This window comes from Protopterus annectens, chromosome 8.part0, assembly GCF_019279795.1.
Source record: "Protopterus annectens isolate FY-2018-M chromosome 8.part0, PAN1.0, whole genome shotgun sequence".
NCBI classification, from domain to species: domain Eukaryota; kingdom Metazoa; phylum Chordata; order Ceratodontiformes; family Protopteridae; genus Protopterus; species Protopterus annectens.
The window spans coordinates 611,439,861-611,459,176 of NC_056741.1; the positions used below are offsets into that span (position 1 = coordinate 611,439,861).

Consider the following 19,316-nt stretch of genomic DNA (forward strand, 5'->3'; position numbering starts at 1 on the left):
TTATACATTCAGTTAGCCTGAATGATACTGAAATAAGGAATTTCCATCTGATTTGCCTTGGCTTTATACAGTCAATATTTTTGCCAATACACATTAGTTGCTGCCATTATTTATGCACACGCTCCAGGGATCTAAACCTTGTCATCACAATAAACAAAACATGTTGGAAGGATAGGTTCCTGACCCAGAGACTCCCCAGACTCTGGAACAGACTGCTCAAACATGTCAAACATAGTGCCTCTTTGATGATTGGATGGGAGAAAGGAAATTTGCCCCAGGGATCACGTCAGTTGCCCTGCTAGACAGGGGCCCAGGGAAGTAAATAGTGTGGGAAAAAATAGCCAGGGAATTGTTATGGCTAGGCTTGTATAGGCCCTAGGGCCAGTAGCCTAGTACCAACCTATGAACCTAATATAGGTGATGCCTCCTCCAGCAGCCTTGAAATTAACATTAATTTTTACTGTAGACTGGTTGGCATTCAGAAATGCATTAGCTGTCTACAACTAAGACGGAATTCAGCCACTGGCATTTTTGCTCATTTCTTAATTGTGGTACACCACAGATCATACTTCAGACAGTTTTCATGTATCACTGCCGGGGATGGATACATTTAGCCACTGGTTTTGTGCCTCGAAACCCCCCAATGGACATATTGTTATGTTTATTGGATTCAGAAGAGCTGACTTTTAAAACAAACTGTTAAGTATCCTTACGAAATATGGAGATACATCTTTTGCCAGTATGAAACCACAGAATGCTGGATCCTCATCAACTATACTTCCATGTTCTGCAAGGGCAGCTTACAGGGCTCTAGTGATGAAAAGCTCATATACCTCATCATATGGTCTTGGGATTGATTCTCCTAAATTCTGCTACTACATCATTCAACCACATCAGTGCTTCCAAGTCACCCCCTAATGAGGCAGTGGTATTTATTTGTATTTCTCTGTTAATAAATTTATAAATAAACAGACACCCACCAAGCCCTTTGGCATCTGATCGTTTGACATTTTAATTTATTTATTTACAGTGTCCAGCTGGGTTAAAAAAAAATGTTTTCAGCGGAGACCAGGGGAGAAAAGCTCCACAACAAAAAGAACATTATTAAGGTACAAGCAGTAAATGTAGTAGTACAGTGCTAACAATATGTAAATGGGCTTAAAATACTACAGCAACATATAACAACAGAAATACAATATAAACATGCATGTTTCAGGTACAGAAATACTTTTTTTTTTTTTTTTTTTTTTTTACAATATATATAGGAGGTACATAAGTCATGTAGCTTTACAAGGTGAGTCACTTCTGAAAGACCAAAATTGGTCATGTAGTTTTACAAGTTAGGTCATCTGAAGGAACAAAGATTAATAAAGAAGACAGACAGTGTGATAGCCCTATGTGGGATGAGCACTATGAGCTATCATGTGTGAGATGAGTGGACAAAATAGGAAGAATATTAGTTGGGAGCAATACAGGGGCATAGCCAATTATCATTTAAATAGTCTTTCAGGGCAGTTTTATATGTAGACAGGTTGGGGTTTTTAGTTATCTGTTGAGGAAGGGTGTTCCAATCTTTGGCTATTTTATGGGAGTAGAGGGAGTCTCCGTGATAGTTGTGAGACTGGGTAACTTTTAGCATTAGTTTGTTGGATGGCCTGAGGAGTCGACAGTTTGTGTTTAGCTGGTCTAGGTTTGATAGAGCTGGGCAGTCAATAGGGTTAAATATGATTTTATGGGCAAGTGAAAGTCGTTTTAGTAATAACAGGTTGGGAAGTTCTAGCCAGTTGAGCTGTTGGAGAGCAGTGCAGTGGTGTGTTCTGTGGGTTGGTTGGTGACAAACTTAGCTATTTTGTTATAATAGGAGTCTAGTTTATTTAAGTCAGTTTTTCCTAGTTTAGTAAAGACTTCAGAGCAGTATAGGAGGGTGGATAGCAAGTAGGATCTTGTAGTGGCCAGACTAGCTTATTGTGTAAGGTAAGGTTTAACCCTGTAGAGAGCAACTAGTTTAGAGTGGATTTTTTTTTGATGGTCAGATAGATGTGTTTATCAAATTTTAGTGAGTCATCTATGGTTATCCCTAGCAGCTTGGTCTGATTGGTGGGTTCAATTTTTGTACTGTTGTTAGATAGTATGGAGAAGGATTGGGTACTAGATTTGGAAGATTTATTAGAGAAAATTATGAGCTTGGTCTTATTTGGATTTAGGATGAGTTGGTGGCTGGTGAGGTACTTTTCAATGTCTTGGAATTATTGCATTTTGTGTTCGAGTTCTTGTGGGGAGTGGGCTGAGCAGACAAAGGAGGAGTCATCTGTATATTGGATGACAGTGGCATGTTGGGTGGCAGTAAATAGGTTGTTGGTAAATATTATGAAGAGGAGGGGCTCAAGTGTGGAGCCTTGTGGTACCCCCATGATGACTGGTAATAGGGGGGAGAGGCTGTTTGCCCATTTAGTGACCTGTTGTTGGTCAGATAGATAACTGTGAAACCATGTTAGAGGTGTGGTATTGAGATTGTAAGTGGCAAGTTTATTGAAGAGAAGCTGATGGGACTGTGTCAAAAACGTTTGACATATCCAAGCAAATGGCTGAGACTAGTTGTCCTTCATTTTTGAGTCAGTGAATGGCCTCTGTAATGGTTATGAGGGCCGAGTTAGTACTGTGTTTAGGCCTGAAGCCATGCTGGGTGCTGGAGAGTAGGTTGTTGGTAGTGAGGTGATTCATGAGTTGCTGGTGGATACATTTCTCTACAATTTTGGCAAGGGGGGATAGAATGGAGATGGGACGGTAGTTAGTTATGTCTCTAGATGGACTGCCCTTATGAAGTGTTATGATATGAGAGATTTTCCATAATTTGGGAACGTACTGTTCAGAGATAGAGCAGTTTACTAGTAATGATATGGGGTAGGCGATGGATGGGGCAGCTAGCTTTAGGTATTCATTTGGAAGTTGGTTGGCAGCTAAGCACCAGGGTTTTAATTTACACAGGAGTTTTTTTAACTAGGAAGTTAGAAAGAGAATAAAGCAGGAGGAGTTTGCGTCATTAGAGGTAAGGGAGGGGACAGTGAGTGAGTGTTGGGATTGTTTTGTTGTCTAGGAGAGAAGTGATGGAGTTGATGAAGTGGGGATTGAATTGTGAGGCTAAGGGCACAGAGGAGTTAGTAGTGAGGGGAGCAGGGGTATGGGTTTTACTGGCGATAAGGAGGTGGTTGATATTCTGCCAGACATTTTGTGGATTGCGCTAGTATTTTTGTTGGCAGGTTTGGAAATAGGTTTGTTTATCCTTGATGATGTTTTTCTTAGCATGGTTTCTAAGTTGATCGTAAAGGGTGAGATCATTATTATTTTTGGTCATATGATATAGTGACCAGGCCTTATCTCTTTGTTTCATTAGTTGTTTTGTTTCTTTAGAAAGTCATGGTAGCCATTTAGTTTTTTGTCAAATTTTTCTGAGGGGAGCAAGATTATTTAATATTTCAAGGAATGTATTATTGATGTATTCTACAGCTAGGTCTAGTTGCAGGTTTTTTAATGGGGACCAACTGCAGTTTTGTAGTAGTAAACTGAAGGTGTCAGAGGAGAAATATTTTTTTGCTAGGGGTGTACTTGTAAAAGATGTTGGTTTGGATATGTGTTTTCTTCCTAACTAGAAATGTAGGGGCATGATCACTTAGCGTGACTGGTAGACAGCTGCCTGGTACCTGTGGTTTGGTTTGTTGGTTAAAATCCAGTCTAGAAGTGATTTTTTATTGGAGTGCTTTAAACCCCAACAGTGTTAAGGTATGTCTCCAATTTAATTTGTCATCATTCTTTTCTTCTTAGTGATCATCCTATGCCTGACCAGGAAATACAAGGGTGTAGTCCTGATCCCCCCCCCCACAGTCTTTTTCTTAATCAGACAGTTTTCATCTGTTGTCTCACCCTGCTGGGATGACTTGTCCTGGTTCATATAAATATTGTTCATGTTCTGCACACACAAAAACTTATCAACACTGCAGATATCTGTAATGCATCTGAATTATTGACATTTGAACAACTGTTCATTAAAATGGAATAATGAGCTACCTGTACAACTAACACACTCTGTAAAGACCAATGTGTGTTTACAGTTCATTTGTGTCTCTGTTTCCAAGCACAGACAACAGAGGGAAGAGAAAACCTCACTAAAGGGGATAGAGAACTAAACATTTTTTCATAAGTCTAACAATAATTTATCATAGTAAATTCAATGAAAAAAAATCTGCCCGGAAGGCATCATTTAAAAGTTTACATTCAGTTCTTATGGATCTATACTGACTAACGTGGAACTAGATTTTTATTTTATATTCAGTTACTACATTTGAAGAACTTTTTACTTTAAGTTTTAAATGCTCTGCTGCCTCTTGGTTCTTTTATTCAGTTAGTGCAAGTTTATTTTGCATGTTTCAGCAAGCTGCTTTTGTTTCCCACTGAAAACATTTAATAAAAATCTTCTTCCTTTAAAGCCGAATGAAGAAGAATAAAAATACATTTGTTAAAAAAATGAAAGCAACATTTCTTGACATGTAGCAGTAAATAAAGGCACAATCAAAAGGATTGTTGTATACCATGAATCTGACAGCACAAGCAAATTCATTTTTTTGTTTCCATCCAGATGTTATAATAATGTCAGAAAATGTTTAGTGGAGTGCAACAAACCTTGTAAATATGCTGTTTGATGTACTTTAATGGGGCAGTCCATTGCAGTACCCTAGACAAAGGACTCCATAAGCCCTCCGCTGTCCAGTCTGCCTCCTAATTTCCTGCCATCCTGGCCTCACCAAACCATTCAGATTATTTTTTTTTTCTAGTTTTCTCATTCTTTGCTATACACTATCTTTTTCCTGCATTCTTTCAATGCCTTGTAACTGGCCAAGATTGCAGTGTAATTAATACAAGAGGAGGAAATAATTTAAGCTGGGGATCTCAGCCTCCTAGATGCCATTTAGTTCTAGAGGCTCCAAGTTAGATTTCAGAGCTTTTTTCAAACCTTTTGAACCACAGATGGCTTGAAGAAAAACTGCAGCTAAAGAAAGACATTTTTACTCTTCTGCTTTTTCCTACATCCTTTCTAAAAGGCCAAGACAGCAATGTAATAACTATGGAGGACATAACAGAATTACACTGATAGTCTGGAGGCTGCTTGGCCTCAGAAGCCATGAGTTCTAAATGTCGTGATGAACAGTTTACACCTTTCCTCCAGCCTGTTGTTACCACGATGGCCTACACAAAAAAAATCATGACTAAGTAAAGAAATTCAGTGTTATCTTTTTCTTTTAAATAAGAAATAGGTTGTGCCCAAGGCTTAATATTCAAAATTGCCAAAAAGTAGTTCCCAACAAACTGAGAAGACAAATGGATTCACAAATCATATCTTAGAAAAGTGTCCGTCTCCCTATCAAAAAGATAGTCACCTTCTGTTTATCCCATTGGCATTATATGATGATGGAGGAATAAATGACCACAGGTATATTTCAAGTTGTTGCCATCGCACATCTACACAGCTTGCCTCTTCGCCCCCACTCTCAAAAAACAACTACTTTTTGTGTATCCCTCTGACAAAAAGGACGCAGTAACACATTTCAACTTGTTGATCTCAGATGTATATTAACAAAATGCCTCCTTAACCCTACCACCTCCCCCAAATGATAGCCACCTGTTATACACATCTGATGTTTGATTGTGAGGAAAGCAGAAAACAAAATGATCACAGTAATGCATTTGTTCCTAGACCATACACCACCCCTATACAAGCTACAGTGATCTTGTGTGCATACCTCTGAGGTTTGATTATAAGGAAAGTTAAAGCAGTAATGACCACAATATCACAGCTCCACACAAGCTTATAGTGATCTTCTGTGTACATTTCTGAGGTTTAACTGTGAGAAAAATTAGAGAAATAATTACCAACTTCCCCAGCCCACGCAGGATATAGTGATCCCTACATGCCTCTGAGGTTTAACTGAGGGGAGAATTTAAGAAATAATAATTTCACTGTCCCTAGCCCCCATATACGTGATACAGCAACCTTTTATATACACCTCTGACCAGGCATAAGTGTAAAAAGGTGGGTCCAGGGCTGGATTAAGGTGGGTGCTATAGATGCTGCAGCATTAGGCTCATTCCTGAAATAGGCCCAGATGAAGACAGATGAGAATTTTCCGGAAGCTGAACAGTTTTCCTTTGCTATATTAACCTCAAAATAATTCTTAGAATGAAATTTGGAGTCCGACTTTTGGACGCCTATACACAGTGTTACTTATTATACAGTTACTATTATTCTTTGCGCTGTAACGTAACTATAACGTCATTGTGTTTATTATTAATCAAAGATTTCAAGTTAATGCTATCAATTTTACGTTAAACAGTTTACTTTGTAATATCTTTCGCACTGTTTCACGCACGCTTGCTATGGAATCTCAACTCAGTGGATGGGATAAAGCAAAAAAGAAAAGGAAAGAAGCAGCAGAACAAGAAAAGCTTTTGGCAAAAATTCCAAAATTTAGTTCATACTTCGGAGCACGAGCATCTTCATCTCAATCGTCTGCATTGAATGCGACTGCAAGTTGAAGTACTCCTGAAGACCAGGTCAAGCAAGATGAATCTGTGGAGGCAAGAGAGAATAAAGAGTGAGAAAGTTCAACACAGAGAGAAGAGGTGAAAGGAAACGCTATCGCTGAAGCACTAGCACCGATGCTAGAGGCTTTCACCAATGATTTGGGACAGTGGGGTGAAATTGACGCTGACACTCGAGAATATTGGGCCAAGACAGGTCCAAAAGACTGCCAACACACTGAATCAAAGTTTGAAGAGAGTGCCAGACAATACCCAGGTGAGTCATTCCAATGTCAATGCACAAAGACCTTCTTCGTGCGTACGCATCTGCTCAATGGTGAAAAATCCTGTAGACAATGGTTGTGCTACTTGCCTTTGACAGGGAAGGTGTTCTGCTTTGCATGCAAGTTTTTCAGCGGCAGTGCTGTTCAAGAGACCAAGTTCGTTTCTGGCGGTTTTGACAACTGGAGGGCAGGCAAATCCAGAATAAAAATACATGAAAGCAGCGATGGTCATTGTGAGGCTATGTTGTCCTTTGCGAGCTGACAGAGGGAGGCCGGTTGTGTTGACTACCTAGCCGCCAAACAGGTTGAGGAAGAGCGGTGTTACTGGCACCAGATTCTGAAGGGGGTCATCGACGTTCTAATATTCCTAGCTGAGCGTGGTCTTGCTATAAGGGGCGCGGATGACATCATAGGTTCCGCTCATAATGGTAACTACCTTGGCATCACTGAGCTGTTGGCAGAGTATGGTACTCTGCTAGCTAGCCATATTAGAAAGTATGCGAATCATAAGAAAGGTCACGTTTCCAATTTGTTATCCACAATTTGCAAGGAACTGGTGAAGCTTATGGGACAAAAGGTTCAGGACACCATCCTGAAAGAAGCCAAGGAGGCGAAGTATTTCTCTGTCTCGAATGACTCAACACCTGACGTATCACGCCTCGATCAGCTAATGATTGTTATCCGGTACGTTCTGGCATTGGGCCCAGTTGAACGGCTCCTGACATTCATGCCTATGATGATGAGACACATGGCGGAGCAGATGGCTGGCATACTTCTAAACTTTCTGAAGGAAAAAAGGCTTGGATATTGCTAAATGCAGAGGCCAGTCATATGACAATGCGTCAAACATGTCAGGATGGTACAATGGTGTCCAGGCAATTGTGAAGTGAGAATGTAAGTATGCCGCTTTTATTCCGTGCTGCAACCACAGCCTAAACCTGGTAGGCGATCAGGCTGTTGAAAGCTGTGGTGGCTACACCAGGTTTTTCGATTTTGTCAATGGACTATATGTATTCCTGTCTGACTCGACATTTCGCTGTCAGCGACTAAAGAATCGCTGCACGCTGATGCTCAAAGGTTTGCCTGGAACCTGATGGTGTGAACATGCAGATGCTGTCAAAGTGCTGGTAGAAGGATGAAAGAGCATTCAGGAAGTCCTGTATGAGCTTGCAGCAGATATGGAGCAGAAGGTAGATACGAGAAATCAGGCCAAGGGATTTTTACATAGGATGGATGAACTTGAGACAGCAGTTATGGCGACTGCCTGGAACGATATACTTGGCTGTCTCAACAGTATGAGCATTAGCCTCCAAGATCCTACAGTCAGCCTGAATATGGCAACTGGTTGATGGCATCAGTGGTCGACATGGTTCAGTTTGCATGGGACAAATTTGATGTGTTATGAGCAGATGGCGACCGAAAAGGTTCAACATGGTGAATACAAGGCTGAGCAGCGTCGAGGCCGTAAGCGAAAGCGAATGCCTGATGAAGGAGCTGCAAACAAAGCAGACCTCAGCCCAAGTGAAACGTTCAAAACTCAGACGTATCTGGTCATGATCGACAGTCTGTTAGCTGAACTGGAAAAGCGGATGCAGGCATATGACTATATTTGTAAAACATTCTAATTTCTCTTGGAGCTAACGTCACTGAGCAGATCAAGGACAAAACTAAGAATCTCGTTTCCTCATATCCAGATAACTTGGAAGACACAGTGGTGGCTGAGCTGATACAGTTTGTTGTATTTATGCGCACTCAGAAACCGGTGACTGTGAATGAATCAGCTTACCATGTACAAGGTTTTGTCATCGTAGAATCTCTCTCAGACATTTCCAATCGTCGAGATTGGGTTGCGCATCTATCTGCGCATCTATCTGTGCATGATGGTGTCCAATGCCTCCAGCGAGCTGAGCTTCTCAAAGTTAGGAATAGTCAAAGGAGAGCTGCAGTCCTCAATAGGGCAGGAAAGGCTAAGGATGCTAGCGCTTATGAGCACTGAGCATGAGCTGCTGCGCAGCCGTGACTACACTGACACGATCAAAGAATTTGCGCTTGCTAAGGCTTGAAAAACAGCAATATAAGTAAGCAGCACTAGAGCAATAGTAAGTATGGCAATATGCCTAGGTAGGTTAGGTTAAGTTGATCTGGTTTATCCTTTTCTGCATTAAGTGCACTTTTCAGACAATTACTATTGAATGTTGATGTTACATAGCTTGATGTTAATCTCAAGTTATTACGATAATATGTCGACACATCGTTATTATTATTCATGTTCAATAAAGGTTGGCTGGTTACGTCGCAAGCAATTAAGGCTTCTTGGTTGGTCTGAGTGCACATGTACTGTGAGTGTCGAATGCACATGCACCAATGCCGAAAAAAACAGGCCCTTTTTGCATTGCAGCATCAGGCCCAATTTGGTCTTAATCCGGCCTTGGGTGGGTCCAGGGCAGAGATGCTCACAAGCCTGTGTCAAAATCCACTTCTACAATCTGAGGTGTGGAGGCTGCCATGGTCTTGATCTTGTGTGATGCATTTTATGCCTTATTTTTGAAAGATAATGACTTGTAGTCTTTGAAACACTGATTATGATCTGAAATTGGGGAGAAGATATGCTTGTTAAGAATGTTTCTGACACTGAAAGATGCATAACAAGTTTTTGTTAAATACTTTCTGAATTAACAGCTACATGTGGTCACAACAAAACAGCAGTGAGAGTCTGCTAAACACTTAATTTGTACTTTTTTATGTGTTCAACAATTTGAATGAAATGTTTAAAAGCTTTCCAGCACTATTCTGTAGTAGTCGCTTCCTGAATTGCAACAGAATGTGTGTTGCAGCAATATTTCACCTTTTTCTTCAACATTTGTAGTATATGGTTACTAGACTGCATACCATGTATGTGCAACATTATAATTTTCTCTGAAACCACCATGCAGTCATTCCAAATGTAACTCATACTTGCGCTATGTACATCTTGTATCACAGACATGCTTTTGCCAATGCACTAGACAGCCAAAAACATTGCTCTTTTTCGATCATTAAGTGCCCCCCTCAGCTTTCAGCAGTTTTAGGTGCTCCTGGATGCACTGGCATCTTCAGTTGTCTATAATCTGCTAGTGTAAGTAGACAAAAGAAAACATTCAAGTTTCACGTTTCTTTCATAAATGCTAAACAATGTACCTTCTCATTGCGGACATCATCAGAACTAGTAGAGGCTGGCTTCTCCATGGCAACAAGGCAAAGCATTTGCAAAAGGTGATTCTGCATAACATCCCTAAGGGGAAAATAATCAGGGTTATATTCATGTTTTCTAGCTTTATTTATATTTTAACTGGGTCAACCCTCCTGAGGAGTGACCATTTACAGATGGGAACCAGGAAAAAAAAGCTTCCAAATTTACAGTAACAAATAAAAAGATAGTTATTTACATTAACGAGTACAGAGATAAAACATTGCAATACTCAGTTAAACTCTGTAGTAATATTAAACAAGACAACACTGTGCATAAGTACACCAACTCGTAATAACTATACGATAACTGCACATAACTACATCATACACAAAAGAATGTTGGATTCCATACAGAAAGACAAGAGCTCTGTATCACTATAAAGATATGTAAAATTCAGCATGACTAAGCAATATATACACAATACATACAGCTGTATTGTATACTGTTAACTGTTTGTTAGTCATCAAATCTACACAGTAAACAATTGTTAACATCTCTCTATACAACTATGTTACATAGTGGTAGTTCTTAGCTGTCACAGAATAAGCAATATGGCTAGGTAAAGATTCTATAAAATAGGCACTGTCTGCAAAAAGTACAGTTGTGTGCACTTACCATAAATGTAGATGTTCGAGTGTATTCACTGTTGCAGTCATCACATTTGGGTTATCTGCTTGCAGTACCTCTCAGTCGGCCTGGTTATCAAAGTCTTGGGTCCTTTGTCGGTTGCTGTCTCATCTTCCATGACGTCAGGTAGTCAGGGGTATAAAGCATGCAGCCAACACCAATACATCAGTTTTTCTTGCCCTAGATGTCAGGTGCCCCCATAATGGGAAGCAATTATGTACAAGGTTACACCTCCAACAAAAAAGCAAATACACCAAAATGCTTTAAGCATAGTAAACAAGAATAGATTTATAGGCAATAGAAGTCAGGGGGCTGGAGGGAGGGTAACCAGGACTGCAACAGTGAATACATTTGAACATCTACATTTACGGTAAGTGTACACAACTGTACTATGTTCTTCATGTATCACTGTTGCAGTCATCACATTTGGGTAGATTCCCAAAGCTAAGGATGGAAGGAGGTAATTAGATAGCATTAGGACCAGCTATAAGGCCCTTCAAGACTGCAGTGGCAAAACCAACTCTGGATTTAGAAAAAAACTGGCAAGTGGTAATGCGTGGTGAAGGTATGTACAGAACTCCAGGTAGCAGCTTCTAGGATGTCCCTGGTAGGGATACCTCTGAGAAAGGCTGTAGAGGTAGATGCAGCCCTGGTTGAATGTGGTCTATTCCCCTGTGGCGTAGGTTTTCCATGGTGTTTATAGCAGAAATTAATGCAGTGGCCTATCCACTAAGAAATGGTTTGCTTTGAAATGGCCTTCCCCTCTGCCCCTGCAGCAAATGCAACCAGCAGCCGTTTAGATTTCCTGAGAGGCTTAGTCTTGTCCAAGTAAAATCTAAGTTGTCTGTGCACGTCCAGTGAGTGCACTATTCATTCCCCTTTGTTCTGTGGATTAGAAAAGAAGGTTGGCAAATGAATGGACTGATTAAGGGCCACACTGGATACCACCTTGGGCATAAAGGAGGGATTGGTCCTGAGGGACACCATGTCCGCATGAAAGATGATGAAGGGCTCCACTGCCATGAGGGCCTGTAATTCAGACACTCTTCTTGCTGAAGTGATGGCTAGAAGGAAGGCTGTTTTCCAAGAAAGGAATTTCAACTTTGCATTTGCAGCTGGCTCAAAAGGAGGTAGAGTGAGTTTTTCTAATACAAAGTTGAGGTCCCAGGCTGGAGTAGGGGGCTCTCCTGCATGGTCTTAAGTTTTTGGCCCCTCTGAGGAACGGCTTCAACAGTGGATGAGAGAAGAGGGGTGGTTCTGTATTGTAATAAGCTGAAATGGCTGAGGCATGAATTTTAATGGAGGAAAAGGAAAGGCCCTTGTGAAGTATCTCAGTTAAGTATTGAAGAATCAGAGGTAAAATGGGCGCTGCTGTGCCAATCCCCGGAGTTTGACTCCAGGAACAGAATCTTTTCCATTTTCAGCATAGGATTTTCTAGTACTAGGCCTCCTCGCCTCCAGAATGACATCCATCACTTGTTTACTGAGGGATTGTAACAGAGAGATCAGGTAATTAGCCAGGCTGCCAGGTTCAAGGTTTGAAGCTGTGGGTGCAGAATCTGTCCCTCTTGCTGGGACAGCAGGGTAGGGGTCTGAGGCAGGTACCATGGTGCCAGCAGTGACACACTGCGCAAGAGGGCGTACCAGCATTGGCATGGCCAGTCTGGTGCAATCAGTACTGTCCTTAGTTTGTCCTGTTTGATCTTTATTAGTACCTTGGAGAGGAGAGGCAGAGGGGGAAAGGCATAAACTGATAGGTTTTTCCAGGTGAAGGACAGGGCATCCACTTTCCAAGCTTGTTTGTGGGAAGTCCTTGTGCAGAATTTCTCCAATTGTTAGTTCTGGGGGGAGGCAAACAGGTCTATCTCTGGGCTCCCCCGTTTGTTTCCCAACATGTTGAATATCTATGGTTCCAGTTTCAACTCGTGTGGAGCCATGAGATTTCTGGTTAGGTCGCCTGCCAGTGTATTTAGCTTTCCTGGCAAGAATTGAGCCTGTAGGTGCACTTGGTAGCTCAAGTCTGTGTTCCACAGTGCCATGGCTAGTCTGCAGAGAGGGTATGAGTGCGTTCCCCCCTGCTTGTTTATGTACCACATTAACAGTGGTGTTGTCCGTCTTTACTAATAATTGCCCTGGAAGAATGTGGTCCTTGAAGGCTGTCAGAGCATTCTGTACAGCTAACATTTCTTTTTGATTGATATGCAGGTGCATTTGACTTGGGTTCCACTTGCCCTGAATGCACTTCCCTGCCAAGTGAGCCCCCCATGCATAGTCTGATGCTTCTGTTGTTAGGGTTTGGACGGCAGAGGGCAGAGTGTGAATGGCAGTCTCTTGTTTTGGTGGCAGGCCTCTGCCCACCAAAGGAACTCTATCTGTAGACAAGGTATGATAGGAATCATTGATTCTAGATCCTGAGAATGTTGACACCATAGGCTTTTTAGATACCATTGTAGTTTCTTCACATGCAGTCTTGCATATGAAATTAGTAGAATGCAGGAGGCCATGAACCCCAGGGCTTGCAGCATTTTCCTTGCAGATAGCTGGATCTTTGTGGCCAGTAGTTTGAAGTAGGCTGTCAAATGAACTTGTTTCACTGGCGTGAGGTAGGCCATCTGGGAAGTTGCATTCAAGCTTGCTCCCAGGAATACAATTTGCTGGCAGGGTACAAGACATGATTTCTTTTTGTTTATGCTGTACCCCAGAGAGGTTAGCAATTTCTTTACAAATGCCAGATTATTCAATAGTATGTCCTGGCTTTCTGCCTGAATTAGCCAATCGTCCATGTATGGGTATATTTGAATATTTCTTTGCTTGCAAAAAGCAATGACTGGAGCTAGGCACTTTGTGAATACCCTGGGTGCAGTAGATAAGCCAAAGGGCAGTGCAGAGACCTGATAGTGCATGTAGCCTGCTTTGAAGCGTAGGTATCTTCTGCAAAACTCCCTTATTGGGATGTGCAGGTAGGCTTCCCATAAATTCAGTGTTGCCAACCAGGCATCTTTGCCTAGCATAGGAAGCAGCTGATGAAGAGTTAGCATCTTGAATTTTGGGATTACCAAAAATGTGTTTAGGATAGACAGGTCCAGGATAGGACGCCAGGAATTGTCTTTTCTGGGTACCAGAAAAAGTCTTGAGTAGAAAACCTTGTCCCCATTCTTCTTCTTCTTCTGGGACAGGTTGAATAGCCCTGATGCTTAAAAGAGAGAGAACTTGCTTTTGAGCCTCTGTCCACTAATTTGGGGGTAGATCTGACCAACCGTTTGGGGTTGGTAATGTGTGGAATTGGTATCCTTGAGAAACTATATTTAAATCCCATTTGTGCTGGGTAATGAGTTCCCACTTTTTTGGCTGCAGGGCAATCTTGCCCCCTAAAGGAACAGTCAGTTGAGCAGGGCTTGAAAAGTTTAAAGTTAAGTAACTGAGACAGTTTACCATAGGGCGGAGTCTTACTACTTCCTGCTTTGGAAGTGGGAGCCCCCCACTGCTTAGTCCTGTGAGTCCCTTGGGACTACAGTCTGGGTGTTCTGCTGGTTCTGGGTTTGGACTGAGAAGGCCTGGAAGAGGCAGGAAAGGACCAATTCTTAGAGGGCCAATGCCTACTAAATCTGGGAGACTGTACTTGCAGGAAATCTTTAACAGTTTGCAAAGAATTAGCTTTTTCCTCCATCTTTTTAAGTACTACTTCTGCTTTGTTGCCAAACAGGTGGTCTTGGTTTAAGAGAGCATCCAGCAATTTAGCCTTAACATGATCTGGCAAAGATTGCTCCTTAAGCCAAGCATGCCTTCTAAGTACAGACCCAGTGACAGCAGCCCTGCAAGACGCCTCTAATGAATCAAAACCACATTGCAAAGTATGTTTTCCAACATGTTCAGCAGAATGCATTAAATCCGATAAATCTTTATTTTCAGCACAGTCAGGAATCAACATCATTTTCTGTTTAAGCAATCCAATAATATGCTGCTGATACTTTAACATATGAAACTGGCAGTTTAAGGCCCAAATGGCCAAGGTTGCAGAAGTGTATACATTCTTACCCCATCTATCCAGCACCCTGGAATCTCTATCAGAGGGGGTAGGATTTTTGACAGTAGTAGCCTTAATGCCCTTGGGTCCCTGCGAAATGGTCTCAGGATCCACAGTAGGATTTTTAAAAAGGAACTTGTGAGAGTCAGGAACCCTGTAATACCTATCAGGTTTTCTGGGAGCAGGAGGTAAAGAGTCAGGGGCCAGGCTAGATTATGAGAAGTCATCATCAACACTGTCCAGTACAGGAGGTATAGCTAAAGGCCTGTGTTGGGACAGCAGTAAGAAATCTCCAAGCCTCTTTTTGGAGTCAGAGTAATCCTGGCTTTCCCAGCGAAAATGCAAGGTTTCACCAAAAGAGAAATCCTCTGGAGGGGAAGCAGCGGAAACTGTGTCCTCTGCATCAGAATCCTCATAGGTAGATAAGGGTAAATACTGGTCATCAGTGGAAACAGAAATTTCAGAGGCCTGATCAGAAGAATCAGAAGGAAAATCAGTCCTAGGTCTCTTGGAGAGGGAAGGGTGGCTTCCCCTGATTAGAGTAATAAGGTCTTCAGCCATTCTTATGATTTGTTTTTTAGGCATTGGGGCCTGACCATGCTGTTTGAGCATCAGTTTTCTAGGCATGGATCGAGTTTTAGGCCTTGAAGAAGAAGATGGCGTCAGTTTAATATGCAAGTCAGTACGCCTGAATACACTCTCGGAAGCCGGTGCCTGCACAGTGGCTTCGGACCCATCCAAGGTAGAGACATTCACATGTTCCACAGTCGAGGAAGCATCTCGCAGCATACCGGACTCCAAATGTGTCTCAGTAGAGGCCTGTGAATCTGAAGCAGCGGGTATCAGGGGCTGTGAAAGCACCTCACTGAGTACCGGTGAAATGGCGACTAGCTTAGGAGAAGCATTGTTGGCAGCTTTGGACCTATGCGGTCTGTCTCTGTCTTTATCTTTGCGTTTGTTCGGAATGTTGGTAGTCGGGTGGCTTACCGAAGACATTTCTGGATAATTGAACAGAGTACCAAAATATTTAGAAGCTTAAATGAACCGACGATGAATAGTTCGAGGTTTGAATAAGGCACAAAACCGACAGCGAGGTACGTCGTGGTCTGGGCCTAAGCAAGGAATGCAGTACGAATGAAAATCTTTATGAGGTATTTGCTTTCCACAAGAAATACAATTGTTAACTTTTACTGACATCGATTTAGAGCAAGAAAAAGGTTCCCCAACGGGGTACTTAGCTTAGTTGAAGACTTCGGTTCTGAAACTCGAAAACGAAAATTTCAGGAGTCGGCCAACAGGTACTTGCGAACTGCTTCTGCTTTGGGCACTGCACGGCAAGAAATACTGATGTAATGGCGTCGGCTGCATGCTTTACACTCCTGACTACATGACGTCATGGAAGATGAGACAGCAACCAAAGCAGGACCCAAGATCAGGCCGACTGAGGGCTACTGCAAGCAGATAACCCAAACGTGATGACTGTAACAGTGAAACACGAAGAACATCCCTAATTGTCTTTAACTCATAAAAAAGATGTGAGATGTGGAACCCTCTATGTTAACTCAACAGTGAATCATAAAGCTGTTGAAATTATTCCCTGACCTAAACATTTTAACTCTGGTCAACAGTCAATGACAAACACAGAGCAAATGGTGAAGCTATGGCAGACTGGGTGAGCCAACTGATCTTTTGTTTGCTGCTATTTGTATTAACAATCACAAACATTAGTTCCTTTTTAGAGCACCCTCCACTGATCTTGGGCATCTCAAGACACACTTATTTAATATTTCCTCAGTTAGGATGACACCAGGAAGCTAGTTATGACAGCATTTTATGCTACAGGCTGGAGTAATTTCTTAATTATGCTGCTACTTTTCAGCTACCAAATCTCAGGATGATGTACCATGACATTAACTCAGGCATGCATTATACAAGCAGATGTTCTTTCCACTGGACTCATCTGTCTGGGTACACCTTCTTTGTGGCTCTCTGTCACACTACTCGCTTTGGTCTCCAATAGGACGCTATTGGATGGTACTGAAACCAAAACCCTCCCCCTAAATGAGGATGAGTGTCTGACAATTAAATGAAAACAATTTCATTGAGCCCCAGATATTAAAAAGAATACATCACCGCACCAAAACGTCAATATTAAAATACCCCTTGCCACCAAAAACTAAGTTGTATGCATGGTGTTAGGATTAAGTACAGGGTTACCACTGATGTTAGGATTAGTATACAAAAGAAACAACATAAACTGATACATATAAACAGACATATTTATGTATAATAACCCTTTCCCAAACCCTAACTCTGTTTTGCAAGTGATAGTAAAAGGAGCAACGAGAACAATTTTATTAATAAATTAGTATGTGCCGAATGTAAATAACTGGAATTCTATGTCCTGTATAACTTTGGGCTGAAAGAAACAAGCTGCTTCTAGGGAAAGGAATTAAAAAGCTTCTGAATTAAATGCTTTGTCCATTTAAAGGAAATGTTAATAAAAAGTTGTTTTTCTACGGGTTGGGCTATTCCTGTAACTGGCTACTGTTTGATTAGCATTCTACCATGGTAAACAAATTTAAATAACTGAATAAATAAAAACAGTAAACATGTGAACTGCTATTGTCAACATGTTTTCATATGTATTAGTGAGACTTGAGAAAGGTCAATATTTATTTATTTATTTATTTTTGGCAAAAAGCTATTCCACCATAAGATACTTTAATAGAAATATCTTGGTTCATGTATGTCAATCTTATTTTATAGTGTTCTGAACTTTGGTTTTGACATTCACTTCTGGAGTTTGTACAGTCCTCTTTTAGGTTCTTTTTGCCCCATGCTTGGTGATTATCAAACCTCGTCCTATTGGATTTCAGCCCATTCATTTCCTTGTACTGACAGTTACCAGTCAGATAAATAAAGATGAAAGCTGTTTAAGAGCAGTCATACAGGCATCCATGAAGGTGTTTTGTGCCCTAGCAGGCAACATTGATAAGAGGACATTTTTCAATGGCTCTGATTTCACCCCCTATGGGGAGGGGGGCAAGCTGCCCACATCATTGCAGAGGCCCAAAATATCTTTCCTTTGCAAGTGCATGCTCTTGTACACTCTCTCTCTGAAAGCTACCACCAGGCACTGGCTTGGTGAAACAAAAGCCCACCCCCAGAACACACATCTGCATCACCATCCCTCCTCCAAGGGGTTGTCACTGTATGCACACTGCTTTGCCCCCATCCTCCCTGTCAGCTCCTTCAAGCTCTTAAGCTGCTAAATGAACTTGGGTCACTTGGGTTACAGCCAGTACTTCATATGTCTATATCATCAGAGTCTCTAACTATACTACAAGAAAATTCACTTAAGACGAGACAGCAAGGAAGACATCAGGCACCAGTATAAATTGCAGGGTGTATCTGTGAGGGGGGAGGGGTGGTCTTCCAGCACCACGGGTAACTCAGAAACAAATTCCCTGGTACTGTGAAAAGTAATGCCAAGTGCCTTTCCAGATTCACTTTTTCACAATTTCCAGACCAACTCTTATTAATCATTTAGCACTAATTAGAATTTCATTAACTACAGCTTCAGATTTCTGATCACAACTCTTTGCTTTTATAAGAGTCATCCTGTGAATGTTTTTGTGCTGTTACATAACCATGACCTGATTTTTCTGTTGCACTAATAAGACGGTTATGACTTTGAAAGTTGAAAATTACAACAATATAGTGTTATAGTTTATGTTTATTACTGTTGTGTGATCATTCTAATTTAAAATTGTCATTGTATTTCCTACTTTATGTTGTTTGATTTTATCCTTAAAATAATGTTATACTGTTTCTCTTTCTACTGAATCTGAGTCATAACTGAAAAAGAATACTTGTGGCTAGTTCTCCTACCCATAAATAAATACATAAAAAATCATCCAGAATACCAGACTGATTCTTAAAGGCTCTTTTGTTATACTGATGTTTTACAATAATAGTGCTATACATGTCTAGCAAATTTCATTCATACACCACGACCCAAATCGGTAACGAACAGCAAACAAACAGGACTGTTAGAAACATAGTTTAACACGTGCAGTCTGAAATACGTAAAGCACTTGACAATAGCAATTGTTCTTCTGTTTTGTGGCATATGCTCTGAATACATCCTTTATCCTTTTTTTGTTCGCTGGGTTAATCCAGCTAGGTTGGAGGCCTCTTTTCATGGGAGACCCAAGATGGTATTTCTACTACTAGCAGGAATTTGTCCAGATAATCAAGGAACTTCCCCTACTCTTTTTGACAAAACGGGATCTTTTACATCCACCTGAGCTACCACTAACTAACTCAAGCAGATGGGGCCTTAGTTTAACATCTCATCTGAAGGACGACACACTGAAGAGTGCAGCTGTCCCACAATGCTGCACTACAAAATCAACAATCCAATCACTTGGAGTGGTAACAAGGCCCACAGTATTCTGGTCTACCAGCACCGCAGGTGAGTGTGCAATCTGTTTTGCCACTGACACTATGATGGTGATGTTGCAGCAGTTATAGCCATACAATTATTTTTTCTAATAATGTTCTAAAACATTTTGTA

The 19,316-nt window shown here is 41.3% G+C and overlaps 1 protein-coding gene across 3 annotated transcripts in view; it reads right to left on the bottom strand.

Annotated features, from left to right (window-relative positions):
- The window catches only part of G6PD (glucose-6-phosphate dehydrogenase), a 1,188,375-nt gene that overhangs the window by 645,237 nt on the left and 523,822 nt on the right, over window positions 1–19,316 (bottom strand). For all 3 annotated transcript variants that reach the window (XM_044080102.1, XM_044080103.1, XM_044080105.1), the window contains one exon: window positions 10,032–10,125. In XM_044080102.1, coding sequence (XP_043936037.1) covers window positions 10,032–10,125 — 94 coding nt within the window. The remainder of the gene's footprint in view (window positions 1–10,031; window positions 10,126–19,316) is intronic.